The sequence below is a fragment of the Drosophila ananassae genome, chromosome 2L (genome assembly GCF_017639315.1).
Source record: "Drosophila ananassae strain 14024-0371.13 chromosome 2L, ASM1763931v2, whole genome shotgun sequence".
NCBI classification, from domain to species: domain Eukaryota; kingdom Metazoa; phylum Arthropoda; class Insecta; order Diptera; family Drosophilidae; genus Drosophila; species Drosophila ananassae.
In genome coordinates, this window is record NC_057927.1 from 25693132 (window position 1) to 25710606 (window position 17475).

The window sequence follows — 17475 nt, forward strand, 5'->3', positions numbered from 1 at the left end:
AGTAATATGGCAGCTATAAAATATAGTCAGCCGATCCATATGAAATTTTGTAGATCGGATCAGTTAACCTAGGATAGAACAAGTATATATTTTCTTAAAATAGATATGTATTTTGAAAAAATTACCGAGTTTTATCTTCAAAAACACCAAAGTTAAGACATCGGAAATCATGCACTTCAAAATATATCCTGACCACGAACATATATAGGTCTGTACCCTTTTTATACCAAAACTACTAACTACTTCAAGAGTATACAAATTATTTGATAATTCCGTTATCAGAGTGTAGTAAGTCAAAAGAAATTTCTCAGATTTTATAACAAAACTATGTATGTGTTTCGGAAAAGACACTTCCCATTTTTTACCACGATGGTTGACCAATAAAACATTTCACAGCCATTTCACTTATATTTACTTGATTTATTTAAGTAGTTATGCTAATACTTTTAGTTTGCTATTCACACATAATTTTATAATACTAAGCACGGCGGCAATATCGCGGGTGGGAGCTGATTTTGACTGAAACTCTGACTCTGGTAGTTCGCTCAGCGAAATTCGAACTGTTTCGTCAGAGACCGAATAAATATGTGCAGATATCGGCGGATACCGCAACTTAAATGCTAATTAAGTTGAGCTAGCCACATGGAATGGAATGGTACTTTCAACTAAGGCGATGTGCGTGGGCCGATCGCCCTTGCCTTGCGATTTAGTCGCTGGCCTCGCTGGCAAACTAACTAAACTAAGGCTGAAACAGAGACTAAGCTAACACAGAGACTTAGGGCGAGTCTTAAACTAGCGTATGTCGAGGTTGTAGCGTTGATCACGGACAGAACCCATGGGAAATTCCCTTCTAGATGGGTGACTTCTCCGCCAGTTTGGCGTGCAGTGTGGTGATGTCGTATATCACCACCAGATCCTTGTTCAGGCCTTCGAAGACCTGCGCCACCCGAGGCTGCAGATTGTAGAAGATCAGCGGCTGATGGCGCTGCTCAAAGTCCATCACCATGGTGGAAATAACCTTGGCGGCGGTGAAGTCGGCTCCATAGATGTGGGTGCAATCGATGACCACAGGGAGAGTGGACTTCACACCCTGTTTATTGATCACCTTGCGCACAAACTCCATTGAGGGGAAGATCAGGCAACGATCCGGGGTAAGCATCAGGTACTTAAGGCCACTTGTTGTCTGTAAAATATAAAACAATATTCATTTTTAGTAAATAAAAGTTAATGAATAACAATAAAATAAATGCAATTTTAATTAAACTTGAGACAAAGAAAAGAATGTATTTTCAAGAGACAAAAAGTTACTCATAAACGCAGTCGTAAAATTGTATTAAAATTGTAAAAATATTAAAACCTAGTCCCGTTTTTTATTTATTTTTTTTATTTATTAATTTTTTTTATTTATTAAAAATCAATTTTAATTGTTCAAAATATACTGTTATAGTTTTTAGCAATATCCTGGTAAGAACTTTGTATTTCTATAGCATACTTTCAGACACTGATAGCTTTCAATATAATATTCAGATGACTCACCGCCAGAGTTTCGATCCGCAACTTGGGTCTGGCTGCCTGATATAGAATAAAGACCACATTAATGCCAATGCCCACCAGGATACCCAATTGCAATGGCAGGACCAAGCAGGCGAAGAAGGCTCCTAGGCCGGGAATGAGATCGGTTTCTAAAAATAAAAAAAATATTTATTTCTGAAATTTGTCATATATTTTAAAAGTAGAAACTCACTTTTGCTATGCCACATGGGCTTGATAACTCGGTATTGGATCATGAAGATCACAGCTGCAATAATGATGGAAGCGAGTGCCGCTTTGGGGATATAATAGAAGCAGGGAGTGAGGTAGAGCAGGGCAATGATGACGATCACACTGGTGTACAAATTGGACAACTGAGTCCTTACGCCACTGGCATTAAGGATAGCGCCCCTGGCCACGCCTCCGTTGCTGCGCAGTCCCTGGACGAAGGAGTTGGCCACATTGCACACTCCAGAGGCGATCAGTTCCTGAGTGGCATCCGTAGGCTTGCCGTCAGCTGCAGGCGAAAAACATAAAACAATTATTTCAGATTAGTTTCGAGACGCAAAAAGTATTTCCAAAAAAAAAATGTAAATTTGTGATTCAACTTCGAGTGACGACATGGTTGGAATATAAATTATTACTTTAATTATCATGATCATGTAAATGTGTGTCTGCTGTCAGAGCTATTACAAATTTAATTGGATTTCATTTAAATATTACAATTTAAGTAGCCAATACCTTACGGTACCAATAAAAAATGTAATTTTAATTCTACATTATAAAGTTACAAAATCAACAGATTTATTAATCAGAAATATTCGAAATTATTCAAGATAAGTCATTTCTAACTTCCTCTATCCTTTATGTTTAAAAAATAAAACTCACCGAATGCTTGCACCACAGCCATTGTCTCCAGAAGAGCAATTAATGGAACCACAATTAATCCGGATCCCAGGGTGCTGACCATATCCCAGAAGCTCTGGCCATCCTCCAGGATCTCGCCAGTAGTTTCATTCAAAACAGGATCGATATGGAAGGGTGGTGGTTGAAACGAGGGCATTCCCTTGGGCACGAAGCCAACTGTCTTGACGAGATCCTCCTTTCCGCTCAAGGACAACCAGTATCCGAGTCCTGCGGTGCCACAAACCAAAAGCGCATTTCGGGCAGTGCCAATGGTCCAGAAAATTCCAGTAAATAATTTTTGGGATGTGGACTTGCCCTCCTTGGGACCCAAACTGAAACTGGCCAAAGCTCTCAGACTTAGCAGGAGTGTGATGCAGATGAGTCCTAGGATAAAGTCTGGCCAGCTGATGTTGTGGATATCGTTCACAATGCTGATCCATACTTGCAGGAAGGTATTGCCACTGGTCTTGATGCCTAAAAAGTCCTTCATCTGTGAGCTGAATATGATCAAGGACACGGCACTCGTGAAGCCAGCTCCGACAGGACCCGAAACGAAATCGATAAGGAAGCCCAGTCGAAAAACGCCCATAAGGATCTCTATGAGTCCTGTGAGGAAGGTGAGCAACGTGGCCATTTGCCAACTTCCTCCAGCGATTTGGAAGGACAATAAAGCAGATATAGCTGTGGGTCCAATGGGCACATCCTTGCTGGATCCGATGAAAATGTATATGAAGCATCCCAAAAAACAGGCGTACAGGCCATATTGGAGGTCGAGTCCTGCTATCCCAGCATAGGCCAAGGCCTGAGGGATCACGGTGAGGGCCACCGAGATACCCGCCACTATATCTCCGAAAATGTAATCCTTTTTGTACTGCGGCAGCCAGACCAGAATGGGGAATCGTTTGTACAAGGTTTTCTTGCGGAAAATGTTAGACCAGAGATTCGAGCAGCAACTTTGGGTGGACTCCAGGCAGGTCTCCTGAGAACTCTGATCCTCTTGGACAATGCAGTCCCGGGAAGTGTGATACAAGGTGTTGGTGGGAATATCCAAGGATACCTCAGATCCGCCATTGAATCCATTGTTGGTGTGACCACCATCGTTGCTGGGATTCATTTTGATTTTTTATTGAAACTATTTTTTTTATTATGGTCTTTTTTATCGACTGTTTCCTTGTTTTCTTTTCTAGACGCCTCTAAGGCTTCATGGCACTCTCACTTGACACTGAAACCGCGATCCTAAACCGATGTATACCAAAGACCGAACCGATCGCGTGGCCATCCACTGCGGGAATGATTTGAAGCCGCAGAAAGAGCAGAGCTAACAGCCGCCCGCCTGCTGGGAACCGATTATAAATAGGCATCGTCGTGGGTCGCGAATCGCGAGCGCATTCGAGACTATCCGCCGGCTTTCATTAGCTCCCCCGATCCCCTCGAGACAATCCCCCGATTCTCCTCTCTCACAGTACTTCTCTCTATCTTGAAACCGGCTACAGGGGATCGGAGATGTAAGATCGGGGCTTTTCATCTTGGCGGGGTAGTCGTGTAGCCACCCAAAGAAATGGAAATGACGCAGCCGCATCGGCAACTCAGCGAGTGGGAGGAAACATGGGACAGGCCCAAAGTAAGACACCACTTGTGGAGAAACCAAAACATAGCCCATCCCCAAGTATATCATTATTTATTATTTACATCAATAATATTGAAGATTATATAAGTTTTTTAATGAATTTAATGCTAAATAATTCCTATAACTGAATAAGGTCGTATTCCCCATCTTCCCAATAATTCAAAAACAAAAAACATTACACCTCAAATAATCTTATTTTTTTATAGGAGATAAATAATAAGAATACATGTCACATAATAAAATTAATTTATTAAATATTTGAAATGTCTTGACTCTTGAAATGTCTTGAAATGTTCATGACTCTGTTTAAAATGTGATTTTTATTATTAAATAATTTCAAGAAGGCTCAGTCAAGTAACAGTATTTATAATATAATATCCATTTCTATTGCAATTCAATTTTTTTATGGCAAAGCACTTGTTAACTTTGGAAAATCAACAACTCTTGTTGTGATTTTTCCGCACGTGCTGGCACCGAACATGGGAGCCGCAATCATTGAAATTACAAACAATCGAGAAATGTATTTTATTGCATGCTAATCGATCGGATTTTCACACCCTGGATGGGTTTTAAAGCGATAGAGGCCGGGCTTAACAGGTTATTCGACTTCCCACCAGATTTGCACATCTCTCAGGTTTTTCAGAACATTAAATAAAATCAATTGCAATAGTTATTCATTTTTTTGTTGAGGAAGACGGCAGTTAGTTATTATTGTTAATGAATGAGAAAGTGTATTACTGATTTATGATAATCTTTTCTACAAGTGCACATTTCCAAAAATTTCCAGTCCGAATATTGCTAACCTTTGTCAGATGTTCTATATCTTTATGACCCGTAATCGCGTGCTACTAGAGCTTGTCGACACGGGAAATCAATCAGCCGTAGAACCAGACCGGAGTGCATATAAATCAGTTTGAGGAGTGAGCTCTATAAATCAAGTGTACGACCGAGATAAAGGCCGGAATTTGTCGGTACTGCGGAGTGCTTAACTATTTTGGCATCACATTCAACCGGTTGGCTTGTCAAACTGTCTGTCAGGCGTCGATCGCATAAATAATTTAGCAATTAAATGTATAATTTAATTACCATTTGATGGAAGCCCCTTAAGAGAGCATTGTCACTGGACTGGTTGGTTTTTGTGAAACACTTCTGGTTTGGACCTCCCCATTTGCATCACCAGAGTTTTCTGCAGAATCCGAAACTGGCTTCGTATGCTGGGGCTTTTTTTTAGGGATTTTCCTGAAAAGCACGCTTCAACTGCATGACATTTGACGTGTTTGTTTCGGGTCAGACTGACTTGGGCAAACCTGCCGAAAATGAGGCTCAAAGGCTGCTGGTGGGCTATCAATCATATAACTAGTCATTTCCAGTCTTCTCCCCAAATAGGAAACACGCGTCAGCCGGCTGATCGGTGAAGCAGAATCAAAAACGAATGGGCTACGAACTACAATCCAAGTAGACTAATGAAAATCAGACAACTTTTACAGGGATTAGATCGAGGTCGAAGATTGCTTGCCCTTCTCCGGGTAGTTCCATAGGGAAAAGCATCTCCACCTTCTCTTGGGGTTTCCAACACCTAATTCTCATTATATAAACCACAACAGCGGTTAAAAAAATAGTTATTATTGGCAATTATTGTTATTCCTAAATAATTTATACACTAACCTTTTAACTGTCGGTTCTTAGCTTTATAATCTCCACCTTTAAGGTATAAACATTTTTTAGGACTTTCCTCAAGTCACATTCAGAATTAGTGGCTACCAGAACGTTTACAATAAAAATGATTAATCGGTTTCTTTATTACGGCCAATATAAAGTGAAGTTAAGTCATTTTGAACACCACCTTACATTGACTAGTAACTGTTGTAAGATACATAAATTATAGAATATTGAAACTAATAAAGAACTGTCAATTAGAAGCTACTGTACTAGCGAAATTATTATTTTAAAGTGCGAGATTTCACTTTATTACTAGATTTAATGGACACTATTGCTAGAAAGATCGCCTGACCGCAGTTGTAAAATTTATTGATCTCCGAGCGATCAACCGACATTGCTGAGATACTTTCGCGGCATTTGTTATGAATATTTATAGGTCGCTGACTTAGTTGTTCAGGTGATTGGGCGGTGATTATGCGACGCAAGTGGATATATGCAACACTTGTTCGGTCAATTTGCATTACTCATACGCGGCGTAAACCCCCGGGCGGAGTTTGGGGGCAGGCACATTAGAGAACAATTAAATGTACATAGTCAGTCCGGGAGCGAGTCAATTATAATTTCGAGAAAATTTAATTTGCTTTTAATTTTGCTGGCGTGCGGTTAATTGTTTGTTGTTTATTGCTGCCTGCCTCTCGCTTGTTTTTCCCTTCTATAATTTCAAATAAAATGAAAAAAAAAACCACGCATGATGAGCTTAAGACCTCTTGGATATTAAAACCCAATAAATCTTAGCAGCGCGTGGGCGGCCTACTTAAGGCGAGACTAGCGAATTTTGAGACTCTTGAGCATGGCCAGATTTCGGCGGTTATCTGACCGAAGAAATCTCAAGGTGTGCTCGGATATCTGATAAGGAGAAACCCATCTCTCCTTGATGGTCACATGTCATTCCGGAACGGCTAGTCCATTTGTATGCCCTGCTTACTTCTCATAATCAAATATGGGCAGCACGTAAGGTAACTGGGGTTATACACTGGGAGAAATAAATAAAAGAATAATTTTTATAAAAGTAATAAACATAATAACTATAAAAAGGGTTCAACAAATTAAACAGCACAGTAAATAATATCAATAAATAGCGTTTCAAGAACATCAAGTTCAAACAATTATTTTTATTATTATTTTAATTATTTTGTAATTGTAAGTTCTATTCTTGTACTATAATTGTCTATTTTTTCTCTCCCTGCACCAATGTATCTTTGCACATCTTTCAATGCAATTGTAAACAAAAATCAACAAAGATAAGTTAAGCTCAAAAACAATTGCAGTGAATGACAATCGCCGCTCAAATAAAACTGTTAATTGTGCATTCAGTTAATTGTATAAGATCCCGAACCTTACGCAAACCGATCTGGGACCGCCCCCTGCGACACCACCGCCCCTTTTTTGCTCCACCCGAGTGCAGCGGACTGCATTGAGGCGTGTAAAGTACCAGAGACGTAAGGCTTCACGTGACTCAAAACCCGCCGATCGAGTATCCAAATCCATGATCGGTCTGAATTTATGAATTTACAAGCTTGTCTGAGGTCAGCCTGTGCCGAGGAAGCTGGCTTATAATCCATGACACTGTTTGAGATCAATGGCAACCAAAGATCAAGGGTCACATGACCGAACCAGAAGAAAACAAAAAAACACAGAAACTCAAGCATCTGGTCATTCAGACACTTTTGTTCGCCAGGGAGGAGTACTCACAAGCCGTGATGAAATGAAGAAATTCAAGAAGGCAGGCACAATATTAAATAACACTATTTACGTACTCTACAAGCAAATATTCAAATAATTGCGTTCTTTTTACAGAAAGATAAAAACTGTTGACATAACTACAAGATCTTGCTTTTCATTTGATTTATTTACTACATCTCAAGACGAAAAGATAAAACTTGAAAACTAATAAAGAAAAATATTAAAAATATTTGTTTTCATATTTATGTTTGTTTTTCCTAAAAACTAAATTTTAGCCACCCCTGGACGGCGCTTATTAAAATGTAAAGCATATTCCAAATAAACAAAATGATAATTTGTGGCTACTGACCCGGTCGTGTGACTAGTTTGTTGTTTCGTTCCGCCAGAAAAAAAGCAAATCATTAGAATACCCCGACTGAAAACCAAGATAATTATCATGTGGGGAGGAGATCCAGATTATGGCCCACTATAATTTCGATAATTGGACAAAAGAGGTGCTAACTCGCTGCCGTGCCGACCAATTAATTTATTGAGCCAAAATTGCCGTGCTAATGAGTTGTCAACCATCCAGCCCAATTAACAAATCAAATTTGGCTTGATAACAGGTGAAAAAATCAAATAAAAGCGGAAACAACAAAAAGGGTCTGACAGCATGTTATCGCTCTACGAAAAACAATATCTATTTCAATTGCAATGCTGTGGGAATGATAAATAAAAAAGCAAAAATTAGCCGACAAGCTCCATTAAAAGTGATGGCCCGTAAATAGCTGGGGGGCTGCTGTAAAAAAAAAAGCCGTACAAACCCACTGACGGAAGTCGGTTCAATGCACGCCACAAAAAGCAGAGGCATAGCAGGGCTAACATGGCGTATGCGCAATGCGGCTGCTTCACGTGACTTGCTGGTGGGTACGGGAATGCAAATGGCATTCCAGCTAGGGCGGCTAATTTGCTTTTTCGCTCTTTATGCCACTCGCTGCCATTCAATTCAAATCCAGCAGGTGCTCGAGATTTCTGGGATTAGCTCTCCCGCCCGTTTTACAATGTTTTTTATTTACCGCCCGAGCGGCGATAATAAAGCAGCAAGTGTCACAGAAGAGTTTCTGTTTGGGTTTCGGGTGAACAAACAGAGAGACCCGGGTTTATCAACGGGACCCACAAATATGCGCCATAGGGCCAGCCCAAATATTGGGTTAATAAGCGACTCTGAACCATGAACCATCCCAGCTCGTCATGGCTTCAAACCGCATTCTTTACTCATCCCGCTGGCATTTAGCAATGCAAATTTACTGTCCGCAAGGTCTGGAAGTTGATGCTTGATTAATGGACCATGATTTATGTATAAGATAGTTACCTAAGCAGGGTTCTCCCGCTTTCCATTCGTTACGAGCGTTGGGAGCTGGAATTTCTTATCTTATCACAGCTGCACTTGTTTCCGCAACAATATTTGTCAAATAAGAACGAAACAAAGTGAGGCATCTGTCAAATACTGCAAAGAATGCAAAGTAAGCTAACTTACGATTGTGGCCATTGCACGTACTTAAATTCAATAACTGTCATAAATTATGAAACCATAAATTGCCAAATGACACCTTTACGATCGAATTAACTTTCCAGACCAGAGTACAATCAGTATTTATTTATTTGTTTCTTTTTTTTTGACAAAGTTTAGCGATCTTTGACTTACGAACTAACGAAGAAAGTGGTTAACCTTCAATGAACGACTGGAGTAAAAACTTTTACCCATGTAGCTTAGTGTGGACTAAAGTGGGGGCTAAAAGTATGCTACAATGTTGGATCATTCGTTTATTTGAGCAAACGCACGCTGGGCGCACTTCCAATGGTTTACTAAAGCGAAAAACAAACAAAAACCGGACACACAACAAGCCGGACTCTTTCATTCCGTATTCCTTTTCCTTCAATTTGTGACTTCAAGCTATGGACTGGGTACTGTGAGGGGGGTGCTGTGAGTGCTTGTGAGTAGTGGATAACCGGACAGCTTAGTCCTCCAGCGTTACATTGCGGAAGAGATACGACATGGACTCCTTGTTGTGAATGCGCCGAATAGCCTCCGCAATCAGTATGGAGATGTCGATCGTCTTGATTTTGTGGCACTGCAGCTTCTGGATCTCGTGTGGAATGGTATTAGTGACAACGATCTTTTAAATAGAATTTTAAATAATTTAATAACGAAACTGTTGATGGGTTAAAGGAAACACTCACTTCGTCGATGGGCGACTCATCCAGTAGACGCGGAGCATCTGAGCTGAGCAGACCATGCGTGGCCAGCACGTAGATCTTGCAGGCTCCATTATCCTTCAACATTTCGGCGGCAGCCACAAACGCCTGGACATCATCAATAAGATCATCCTTTGAAAATAATTCAAATGTACAATCATTAATTGACAAAAATATTAGAAAACTCTCCAATACTCACCACCATGATGGCAATACGTCCGTTGACATCTCCCACAATGGTCAGCGGTGGCTTGACCTTGATGGGGTGCTCCGGCACACCCACAGAGACGGAAGTGGTGCGCGTCCGGCTGCTGCTGGATGGGGCGTGTTGTGGAGTAGAGTTTCTAGTGGTTAGTGTGCGTCAGTTTCACGCGGTTTAGGTATTTCGAGTGGTGCAATGTGGTGCATTGAGTGTTGTTGGTTTTGTCGAGGTTGGTCATTGGATCGTAATCGAAACCAAAAAAGAAAAGAATCATGTGGGTGGTGGAGTGGAGTGAGTGGTTTTTGGGGGTGGGTGGATTTGGTGAGCGGTGGGGAAAAAGTACAAATGGCAATTGATTAAAAATCATAATTTAACTGAAATGAAACAATAGGTAAAAATACGAACCTAGGCGTCGCTGGTAAGCACATTTCAACTGAATTTCCTAATAAATTGCTATACGCACTGCATAACACAAATAAAGATAAATTTCGATTTTGGTTTCTAGAACTTTTCAAATTTGGACAAAGACTCTGGTCGGACATTCGGGTGTCGAGCTTTTTTTGACCCGAGTAGAGCGTAAATTAAGCAAAACAATCAATAAACTTCAATAATCAAAAAAGCCAAATAGTTTCTAGCCAAAATAGTTTAAAACTTGTACAAAAAAGTGCCTGTCTTGGCTGTGAAGTACAAACAAAAGCCAGGAACACAAAATTGCACTCAGATGAGGTGAAAAATGGCATTCAATGCTAACAATAAAATATTAAATGGATGAGTTTCTTATTGAAACTTTATAAAAAGTTTTCATTTAATATAAAAATGATTAAAATGGATGTCTAGAATGCAAGTGCTGTTTCTTCAATAAAAAATGTTTTAAATTAACAAAAAGTGCATAGTGTCTAAAAATAAGGTTAATGTGCAGCCAGCTTCAGTCATAAATAAAAGCTTTGCGATCATGAAAACTAATCCAGAAAGGCTAACAGCAAATTAAAAAGAACATAACTCATAACTCAAACAGAATCCCACAACTAAGGACTTAAACTTCTGGATCAGCGAGGCCTGCCCTTCGAATTGGGGAACTGCAACTCACCTGGTCGGTGGAGGAGAGTAGCGACCATCTACCTCATCGCTTTCAGCCTCCTTCTGTTCCCCGTGAATCACCGCCAAGCCCAGACGCAGTCTCTCCGCGTAGGAGTTGGCCTTCTTAGCCACGCCCGGGTTGCGGGCCACAATCACCGAATTGCGATAGTCGGGAATCTATGGGAAATCCACAAATGAAATATATGATTCAGGGGATATATGTTCCTTACTCACGCTCTCTTGAATGTATTGGAGTAAAAAGGGTGACGCCCTTAGGTTATCGACGGGTATGTCGAAGAAACCCTGGATCTCCTTTTGGTGCAGATCCATTGTGATGATGTGGGTCAGGCCCGAAGTGCACATCATTTTGGCCAGCAGCTTGGAGACAATGCAGCCGCGCTTGCGCATCTTGCACTGCTTCGAGTATGGCAAGTATGGAATCACTCCGACAATGGACCGGGCAGAAGAAGTCTTGCAGGCATAGGCCATGATGAGTAGCTCCATGATGTTGTTGTTCGCATCCCTGGGGTCAGAAAGAGTTGACATTATAAGACGTTAGCACTGGAGAATAAAATGGGAACTCACTTGGTACCGGTCTGGATGATGTAGATGTCCTTGCCCCTAACAGAGTCGCTGATTTCAACAATGGTCTCCCGGTTGGACTTGTGGAAAACGGAGCACCCGCCGTTCTTCAAGCCCATGCGCTCGGCCACCATGTTGGCCAGGTCCGGATGGGAGTTGCCATTGATGATGACAATGTCCGAGGTGGAGGTGTTGTCCATGTCGCTCCTGCAACGCTTCGGTGGGCGCACGCTGCCTAATCTGTGAAGGATTTAACCGATTAGCATAAATGCTTAAATTTCAAGATCAACGTGGAACAACAAACAAAATAACAAAAACTGTAACATGGCCAAAAGTTAGAAGATAATACCTCCTTTTGGACATTATGTCCTGGGAACTGGGTTAAGGGTTAAGCTGTTGGGGTGTTGCTGGGTTCATTCACTTGCAGCATAACCGTTAAGGCAACACACACGCAGTCGTTAAGGTTCCCACGTTACTATATACGACCTTATCGATTAGCCCCAGTGAACCAAATAGCCCCCGGCGAACGCAATTAGTCCTTTAGCCTTTCTCGTCTCGGTTGCCCAGTTTTGGAAACTGCGGGCCAACTGCGCTGCGAAGTAGGAAACCACAGGCGAACCCTCCAGCCGGAAGCTACTGCGAATTATCGACCAAACAAGAGGCGACACACGTGAGTGGCGTGGCAACGTCAAAGTGCCAACATGCGAACGACGGCTTCTGGCATTCCGAAGCAGTCTCTTGGTGCGGAGGAAGCGGCAAGGAGCGACCGGGAGCTGCCCAGGATTAGCAGCCATCAGATAGAGATCTCCGGCCTCTCACCTCACCCATTGCACGCGACTTCTCCACTCGAGAACGCGAGAAAAGTGAAAGCCCGAGGAAATTCCGAATCCATCGCGGTGCGGGCAAAAGCTAATTGAATTTCTATTTTCGATCCTGGCCCAGGACGAAGGCTAGCAGCTTCAAAGCAAAGAAAAAGTTGATGGGTTGAGGAAGTCGAAACGTCAACGGCAAAATGGGCGACTCAGGTAAGTGAAGTGGCCATAAATACGGCCCATAAAATGACTAAGACACACTAGTTTTAAATACGCTTGGAAAAGCGAGGAAAATAGCATTATTTCTAAGATAAAGTAATGCTTAAAAATATGAATTTTATTTTATTTTATTTATTAAATTTATGCCAGAAAAAGTCTCAAAGTTTAGAGCATATAATATGTATTCCTTTCCAAAGCCCTGAAGTCCTTAGAAAGAGTATCAATGAAGCTATTTCGAGAGCTCTCACGCCCCGAGACATTCACCTCCGGTTCTCAACTTCTTCAACTTAGACTTGCAATGTGGGCCAACGCAACCGCGAGGCGACTATTCAATTTTAGACATTTGACGTCTCAGACCTGCAACTGCCAGCGAGTGCAGTGGCAAGTTGCGGCACGCATATGTGTGGCACCAAGTGGCAGGAGGAGGCACGGGGAATCTGGGTTTAAAGATAGCCGAGCTGGGCGGGATTAGAAGGAGGCGCCTAACCTCAGGCCAAGAAAGTTATGACAGCTCAGGCGGAGGGCCAGAACCAGGTCGGATTAGGGCCAGTACTTCAGCTGGCTAAGACTGGCATTAGAAGAAAGTGGAATTTCGCCAGAGGAAGACGCACCAACGGACAAACTTCAAAATGCTGGGAATAGCTTGCGATCCGCTCCAGCATACGAGCATGTATGAGCGCGGCTCAGACGGTATTGAAAATGGGACAAGTCTTCCTGAATGAGAATGAGATTTAAAACTAAGCAAATCAGATTAAAATTGGCAAGGTCAAGAAACACACTATTTATATTTTCGAACCCGCTTGATAATCAGCTTTTACTTTCGATTCTTATCGTTATAACCTTGAAGTAATCGTATTTCGACAGAAAGTACATGTTCTGCGTTGGTTTCTCCATTAATATTATTTATAAAAATTGGTACACCCTTTTCTTACAGATAGCGAGGACAGTGATGGCGAGGGCGGCCTGGGAAATGTCTCCCGTGTGATAATCCGGCCTCCGGGTCAGAGTGGAAAGGCCAAACGGGGTCACCTGTGCTTCGACGCCGCCTTCGAAACGGGCAACCTGGGCAAGGCGGAGCTGGTGGGCGAGTTCGAGTACGATCTCTTCCTCAGACCAGACACCTGCAATCCCCGCTTCCGGTTCTGGTTCAACTTCACGGTGGACAACGTGAAGCAGGACCAGCGAGTGCTCTTCAACATAGTCAACATCAGCAAGAGCAGGAACCTGTTCGCCTCGGGCCTGACGCCGCTGGTGAAGAGCTCCAGCAGGCCCAAGTGGCAGCGCTTGCCGAAGCGGCAGGTGTTCTTCTATCGGTCCGCCATGCACCAGGGACACTACGTCCTCAGTTTCGCCTTCATCTTCGACAAGGAAGAGGACGTCTATCAGTTCTCCCTGGCCTGGCCCTATAGCTACTCCCGCTTGCAGTCCTACTTGAACGTGATCGACGCCAGGCAGGGATCGGACAAGAGATTCACGCGATGTGTGCTCGTTAAGTCCCTGGTATGTCTTATTTTATCCTTTCTTTTTTAAATAAATTAATTAATTATTATCCTTAGCAAAATCGCAATGTGGACTTGCTGACCATCGACCATGTGACCCAGAAGCAACGGTCCACCAATCGCTTGGATCGCAGCTTCATCCGAGTGATTGTCATCCTGTGTCGGACCCATTCCAGCGAAGCTCCTGCGTCCCACGTGTGCCAGGGCCTCATTGAGTTCCTGGTGGGCAACCATCCCATAGCCGGAGTGCTGAGAGACAACTTTGTCTTCAAAATAGTGCCGATGGTCAACCCAGATGGAGTGTTCCTGGGCAACAATCGCTGCAACCTGATGGGCCAGGATATGAACCGAAACTGGCACATCGGCTCGGAGTTTACGCAGCCGGAGTTGCATGCTGTGAAGGGCATGCTGAGGGAGCTGGACAACTCGGATGTGAGTAGCCTTTGAAGCCATTCTTTCTTCTAATATTTCTCCCACATTCCCTTCTTATTTCTTCTAGACCTATCAGATTGACTTTGTGATTGATTTGCACGCGAATAGTAGCATGCACGGCTGCTTTATTTATGGAAACACCTACGAGGATGTCTACAGATACGAACGCCATCTCGTTTTTCCGCGTCTGTTCGCCAACAACGCTCCGGACTACGTGGCGGACCACACCATGTTCAATGCGGATGAACGGAAGGCGGGCAGTGCCAGGCGGTTCAGTTGCGAGAGACTCAGCGACACTGTGAACGCCTACACCCTGGAGGTCTCCATGGCGGGTCACTACCTCAAGGACGGCAAGACCATAGCCCTTTACAACGAGGATGGATGTGAGTTTCCAGAGAGGAGGGGAGACTCTAAGCTCCTACATCTCATTACTTCTTTTCAGATTACCGGGTTGGCAGAAACCTGGCCAGGACCCTGCTGCAGTACTACCGCTTCATCAACATCCTGCCCATGCCCATTGTGACCGAGGTGCGGGGCAAGAGGCGGGGTCGCAACCGCCACGCCCATCACTCGCGCTCCCGCTCCAAGACGCGCTACGAGGTGAAGCCGCGCCCAAAGACGCCCCGTTGCCACGCCCCCATCGCCTACACGAATCTGAGCATCTGCTACGACTCCGGCGGAGGCGGGGGATCCTCGGACGAGGGAGGCTTCTCCCCCGTTCGACCCATTGCCCCGGGCAGTAGTTGCTTCAGTGGGTGTCGGAACTACAGGAGAGCAGCGACCGCCAGTTCCTTTCTGACTCCTGGACACGATCAGTATTCGCCCTTCTCCCTGGGCGCCATCAAGGCAGGAAGCGACCAAGGCGGCGGGGCGGCCGGCATGAGGAGCAAGAAGCCCGCCACGGTGACTATTGAGCTTCCCACTCCCGTGAATGTGCCGCCCAAGCCCTACCTGTCCATAATCGACTTGAACCAGCTGACCCGAGGAAGCCTCAAACTGAAATCAAATAGCTTTGACGCCGACAGGAGGTAGGATTGGAGATGGAAGGACATCTCCGGCCTCCTCGAGTGATGCTTTAACCGATCTAGATATAATCTTTTCTACGCTTTTCGCTTGTTTTCTAATAGTTTTTACAATAAATTGATGAGTCTTATGGGTCTAATGAGTCTGTGGCGGATGAGTGCAACCTCAGAGCGTTGTGGGGCAACAAGTATGTCGCCTGAGAACCACCCCTTGAGGGGCTGGCGGTTTCTTATCTCCAACGATTGTTTATTGTTGTTTTTTTGCTCTTATTTGGCCCGCAGCCAGGCAGATGCGCTCAATTGGCGACCGTTGACATGTGAGCTCTAGCTTATTTACAGTTAGCAGACACCCACATCAAACATAACAGAAACAACACCAACAATGAACAAACAAAGAACCGCAATGGGGAGTGTCGCAATCCACTCAAATTTCACTCACAGCACACGTGAGTGAGAGTGGGGCTATCACTCAAGCGTAATTAGATGGATTTGCTGGCACTTTTATCTTATCGGCCACGATATTACGACCATATAGTTGCAGCAAGCTCATCAGCTGTACTAATAAATACATATGTACCTGGGGCGATTCTGCCACTCACACACACGCGAGGGGTCGTGGAAATGTGGAAAACACGCGCGAAAACTGTTGATAACGGCGGAGAACTGACAGGCGACTGGGCCAGAGCGCGCTTCTTAACTGATTAACGCTTTCAATTAACACGAAATCAATAAAGTGGCCGTTTGCCTATTTTTTTGATAAATAAAGGCGAATGGCTGGAGGCAAAATGGAGCGTAAAAGAGCGAAATGAAATTAAAAAGCGAGGGCAACCAGGGTTGCCAGATCTCTACATTTATTGGCCTCAACAGCTGTTTTTGGGGTTTTGATTAGAAAACTTTAAACAGCTTTTAAAATGGTTTTATCTTAAAAAATTGTAACTAAAACACAAAAAATAAATAAATTCATAAGAAATCTGTAAGCATTTATTGAATTGAACAGTTAGTAATTAAAATGCATTCCCGGGCACACAAAATCTGCTTGTGGGCAGCTTTGCTTTGGTATTGGTGAGAGTCAGCCGCGCACTGCACAAGAAAATGGAGAGCAAAACAAAGCGCGAGATGAAGTAACAAATGAGAACAATAACAAATACAACAAAAACAGCAAAATGGGGCTAAAAATAAATGCAAACACAATTTCCAGCCAACGGGGGGTTGGGATTGGGGTTTTGCCTTCTAAGATAGCACGCAATATCAACGCAAATTGGTTAGACAAATAAAATCAAAAGCAGTAGGTGTTCGGTAAATTGTAATTGAGTTTAATCTCCCAACCTGTTCAAAATCTTCGCGGGCACTGGAAAAATAAACATGGAAAACATATGACAACTGATTAAACACAAAGCAATTTGGGAAGGAAAATGGGGGAAAACTAGAAAATTATTATTGAAAAAGAAGGAGGACAACACACACACGCACACTAATTAAATTAAACACAGAAATAACGAGGAAAAAGCCGTAATAGCTGCTTTTTTTTACTTGTTCCGCTGCAGCAGCATGTTGTAGTTTCTTTGTAGATTTCACTGAAGCTCTAATCCTTTTTAGAAGTGCAATTCAAGTTTTTCAATTGATATCCTTTTTCTCAAGCACCGGCAGAACGAGGGGGAGAGCGAGGCAGAGAGAGACAGAGATAGGCACACACACACACTCAGCTACCAACTATGAATAATTGCTAATTACTCTTGTTAACACGACTCTGCGACTTTCTTTTAAGAAATCTTCCCGAATTCTGCGACACGAAAATAAATATATTTCTTTTTATTTTGTCTAGGGTTGTTGGTAGTCGAAATATATCGATATTTTTTGTACAAAGTTAAGTGTGTATATCGTAAAATGGATTTTACTTCAATGTTGAAAATACAAATTTTTTAAAAATATT

General features: G+C 43.0%; 3 protein-coding genes across 16 annotated transcripts; 1 reads left to right on the forward strand and 2 right to left on the reverse strand.

The window, feature by feature from the left end:
• Positions 1-399: 399 nt before the first annotated feature.
• Positions 400-3756, reverse strand: LOC6505963 (sodium-independent sulfate anion transporter). Its single transcript, XM_001964656.4, has 4 exons — positions 2419-3756; positions 1745-2047; positions 1537-1682; positions 400-1183 (listed from the first exon to the last, which is right to left on the reverse strand). The coding sequence occupies exons 1-4, from the start codon at positions 3548-3550 to the stop codon at positions 851-853; spliced, it is 1914 nt and encodes a 637-aa protein (XP_001964692.1). The 5' UTR covers positions 3551-3756; the 3' UTR covers positions 400-850.
• A 5311-nt stretch (positions 3757-9067) lies between these two features.
• On the reverse strand, positions 9068-17380 carry LOC6505962 (phosphoribosyl pyrophosphate synthase-associated protein 2). Of its 13 annotated transcripts, none has more exons than XM_014905374.3 (8): positions 17277-17380; positions 11565-11801; positions 11214-11502; positions 10990-11156; positions 10308-10364; positions 9900-10044; positions 9686-9832; positions 9068-9621 (listed from the first exon to the last, which is right to left on the reverse strand). In XM_014905374.3, exons 2-8 carry the CDS (start codon positions 11759-11761, stop codon positions 9463-9465), a joined length of 1161 nt encoding a protein of 386 aa, XP_014760860.1. In that variant the 5' UTR covers positions 11762-11801; positions 17277-17380; the 3' UTR covers positions 9068-9462. The 13 variants fall into 13 exon arrangements, with proteins under 13 accessions (XP_014760860.1, XP_001964689.1, XP_032305390.1 ...); XM_001964653.4 differs by having other exon boundaries at positions 17076-17353; XM_032449499.2 differs by lacking the exon at positions 17277-17380 and adding an exon at positions 16872-16888.
• Positions 12284-15676, forward strand: LOC6505565 (cytosolic carboxypeptidase 6). Of its 2 annotated transcripts, none has more exons than XM_032449498.1 (5): positions 12284-12586; positions 13527-14092; positions 14149-14523; positions 14591-14906; positions 14966-15676. In XM_032449498.1, the coding sequence occupies exons 1-5, from the start codon at positions 12574-12576 to the stop codon at positions 15553-15555; spliced, it is 1860 nt and encodes a 619-aa protein (XP_032305389.1). In that variant the 5' UTR covers positions 12284-12573; the 3' UTR covers positions 15556-15676. The 2 variants fall into 2 exon arrangements, with proteins under 2 accessions (XP_032305389.1, XP_001964691.2); XM_001964655.4 differs by lacking the exon at positions 12284-12586 and adding an exon at positions 13187-13282.
• Positions 17381-17475: the final 95 nt, after the last annotated feature.

What these genes read in the sequence shown, in the direction of transcription:
- LOC6505962 (XM_001964653.4), bottom strand. Translation starts at nt 17,095, where the DNA reads ATGCTGCTGCAGCGGAACAA. An exon ending in TCCAATACATTCAAGAGAGC is followed by an intron (nt 11,157 to 11,213) that starts GTGAGTAAGGAA and finishes GATTTCCCATAG; the next exon opens with ATTCCCGACTATCGCAATTC. An exon ending in GACGTATTGCCATCATGGTG is followed by an intron (nt 9,833 to 9,899) that starts GTGAGTATTGGA and finishes TTATTTTCAAAG; the next exon opens with GATGATCTTATTGATGATGT.
- LOC6505565 (XM_001964655.4), top strand. Translation starts at nt 13,222, where the DNA reads ATGCTGGGAATAGCTTGCGATCCGCTCCAGCATACGAGCATGTATGAG. An exon ending in GTGTGCTCGTTAAGTCCCTG is followed by an intron (nt 14,093 to 14,148) that starts GTATGTCTTATT and finishes TATTATCCTTAG; the next exon opens with CAAAATCGCAATGTGGACTT. An exon ending in CCTTTACAACGAGGATGGAT is followed by an intron (nt 14,907 to 14,965) that starts GTGAGTTTCCAG and finishes ACTTCTTTTCAG; the next exon opens with ATTACCGGGTTGGCAGAAAC.
- LOC6505963 (XM_001964656.4), bottom strand. Translation starts at nt 3,550, where the DNA reads ATGAATCCCAGCAACGATGGTGGTCACACCAACAATGGATTCAATGGC. An exon ending in GGCTGTGGTGCAAGCATTCG is followed by an intron (nt 2,048 to 2,418) that starts GTGAGTTTTATT and finishes TTTCGCCTGCAG; the next exon opens with CTGACGGCAAGCCTACGGAT. An exon ending in GCCCATGTGGCATAGCAAAA is followed by an intron (nt 1,683 to 1,744) that starts GTGAGTTTCTAC and finishes TTTTATTTTTAG; the next exon opens with AAACCGATCTCATTCCCGGC.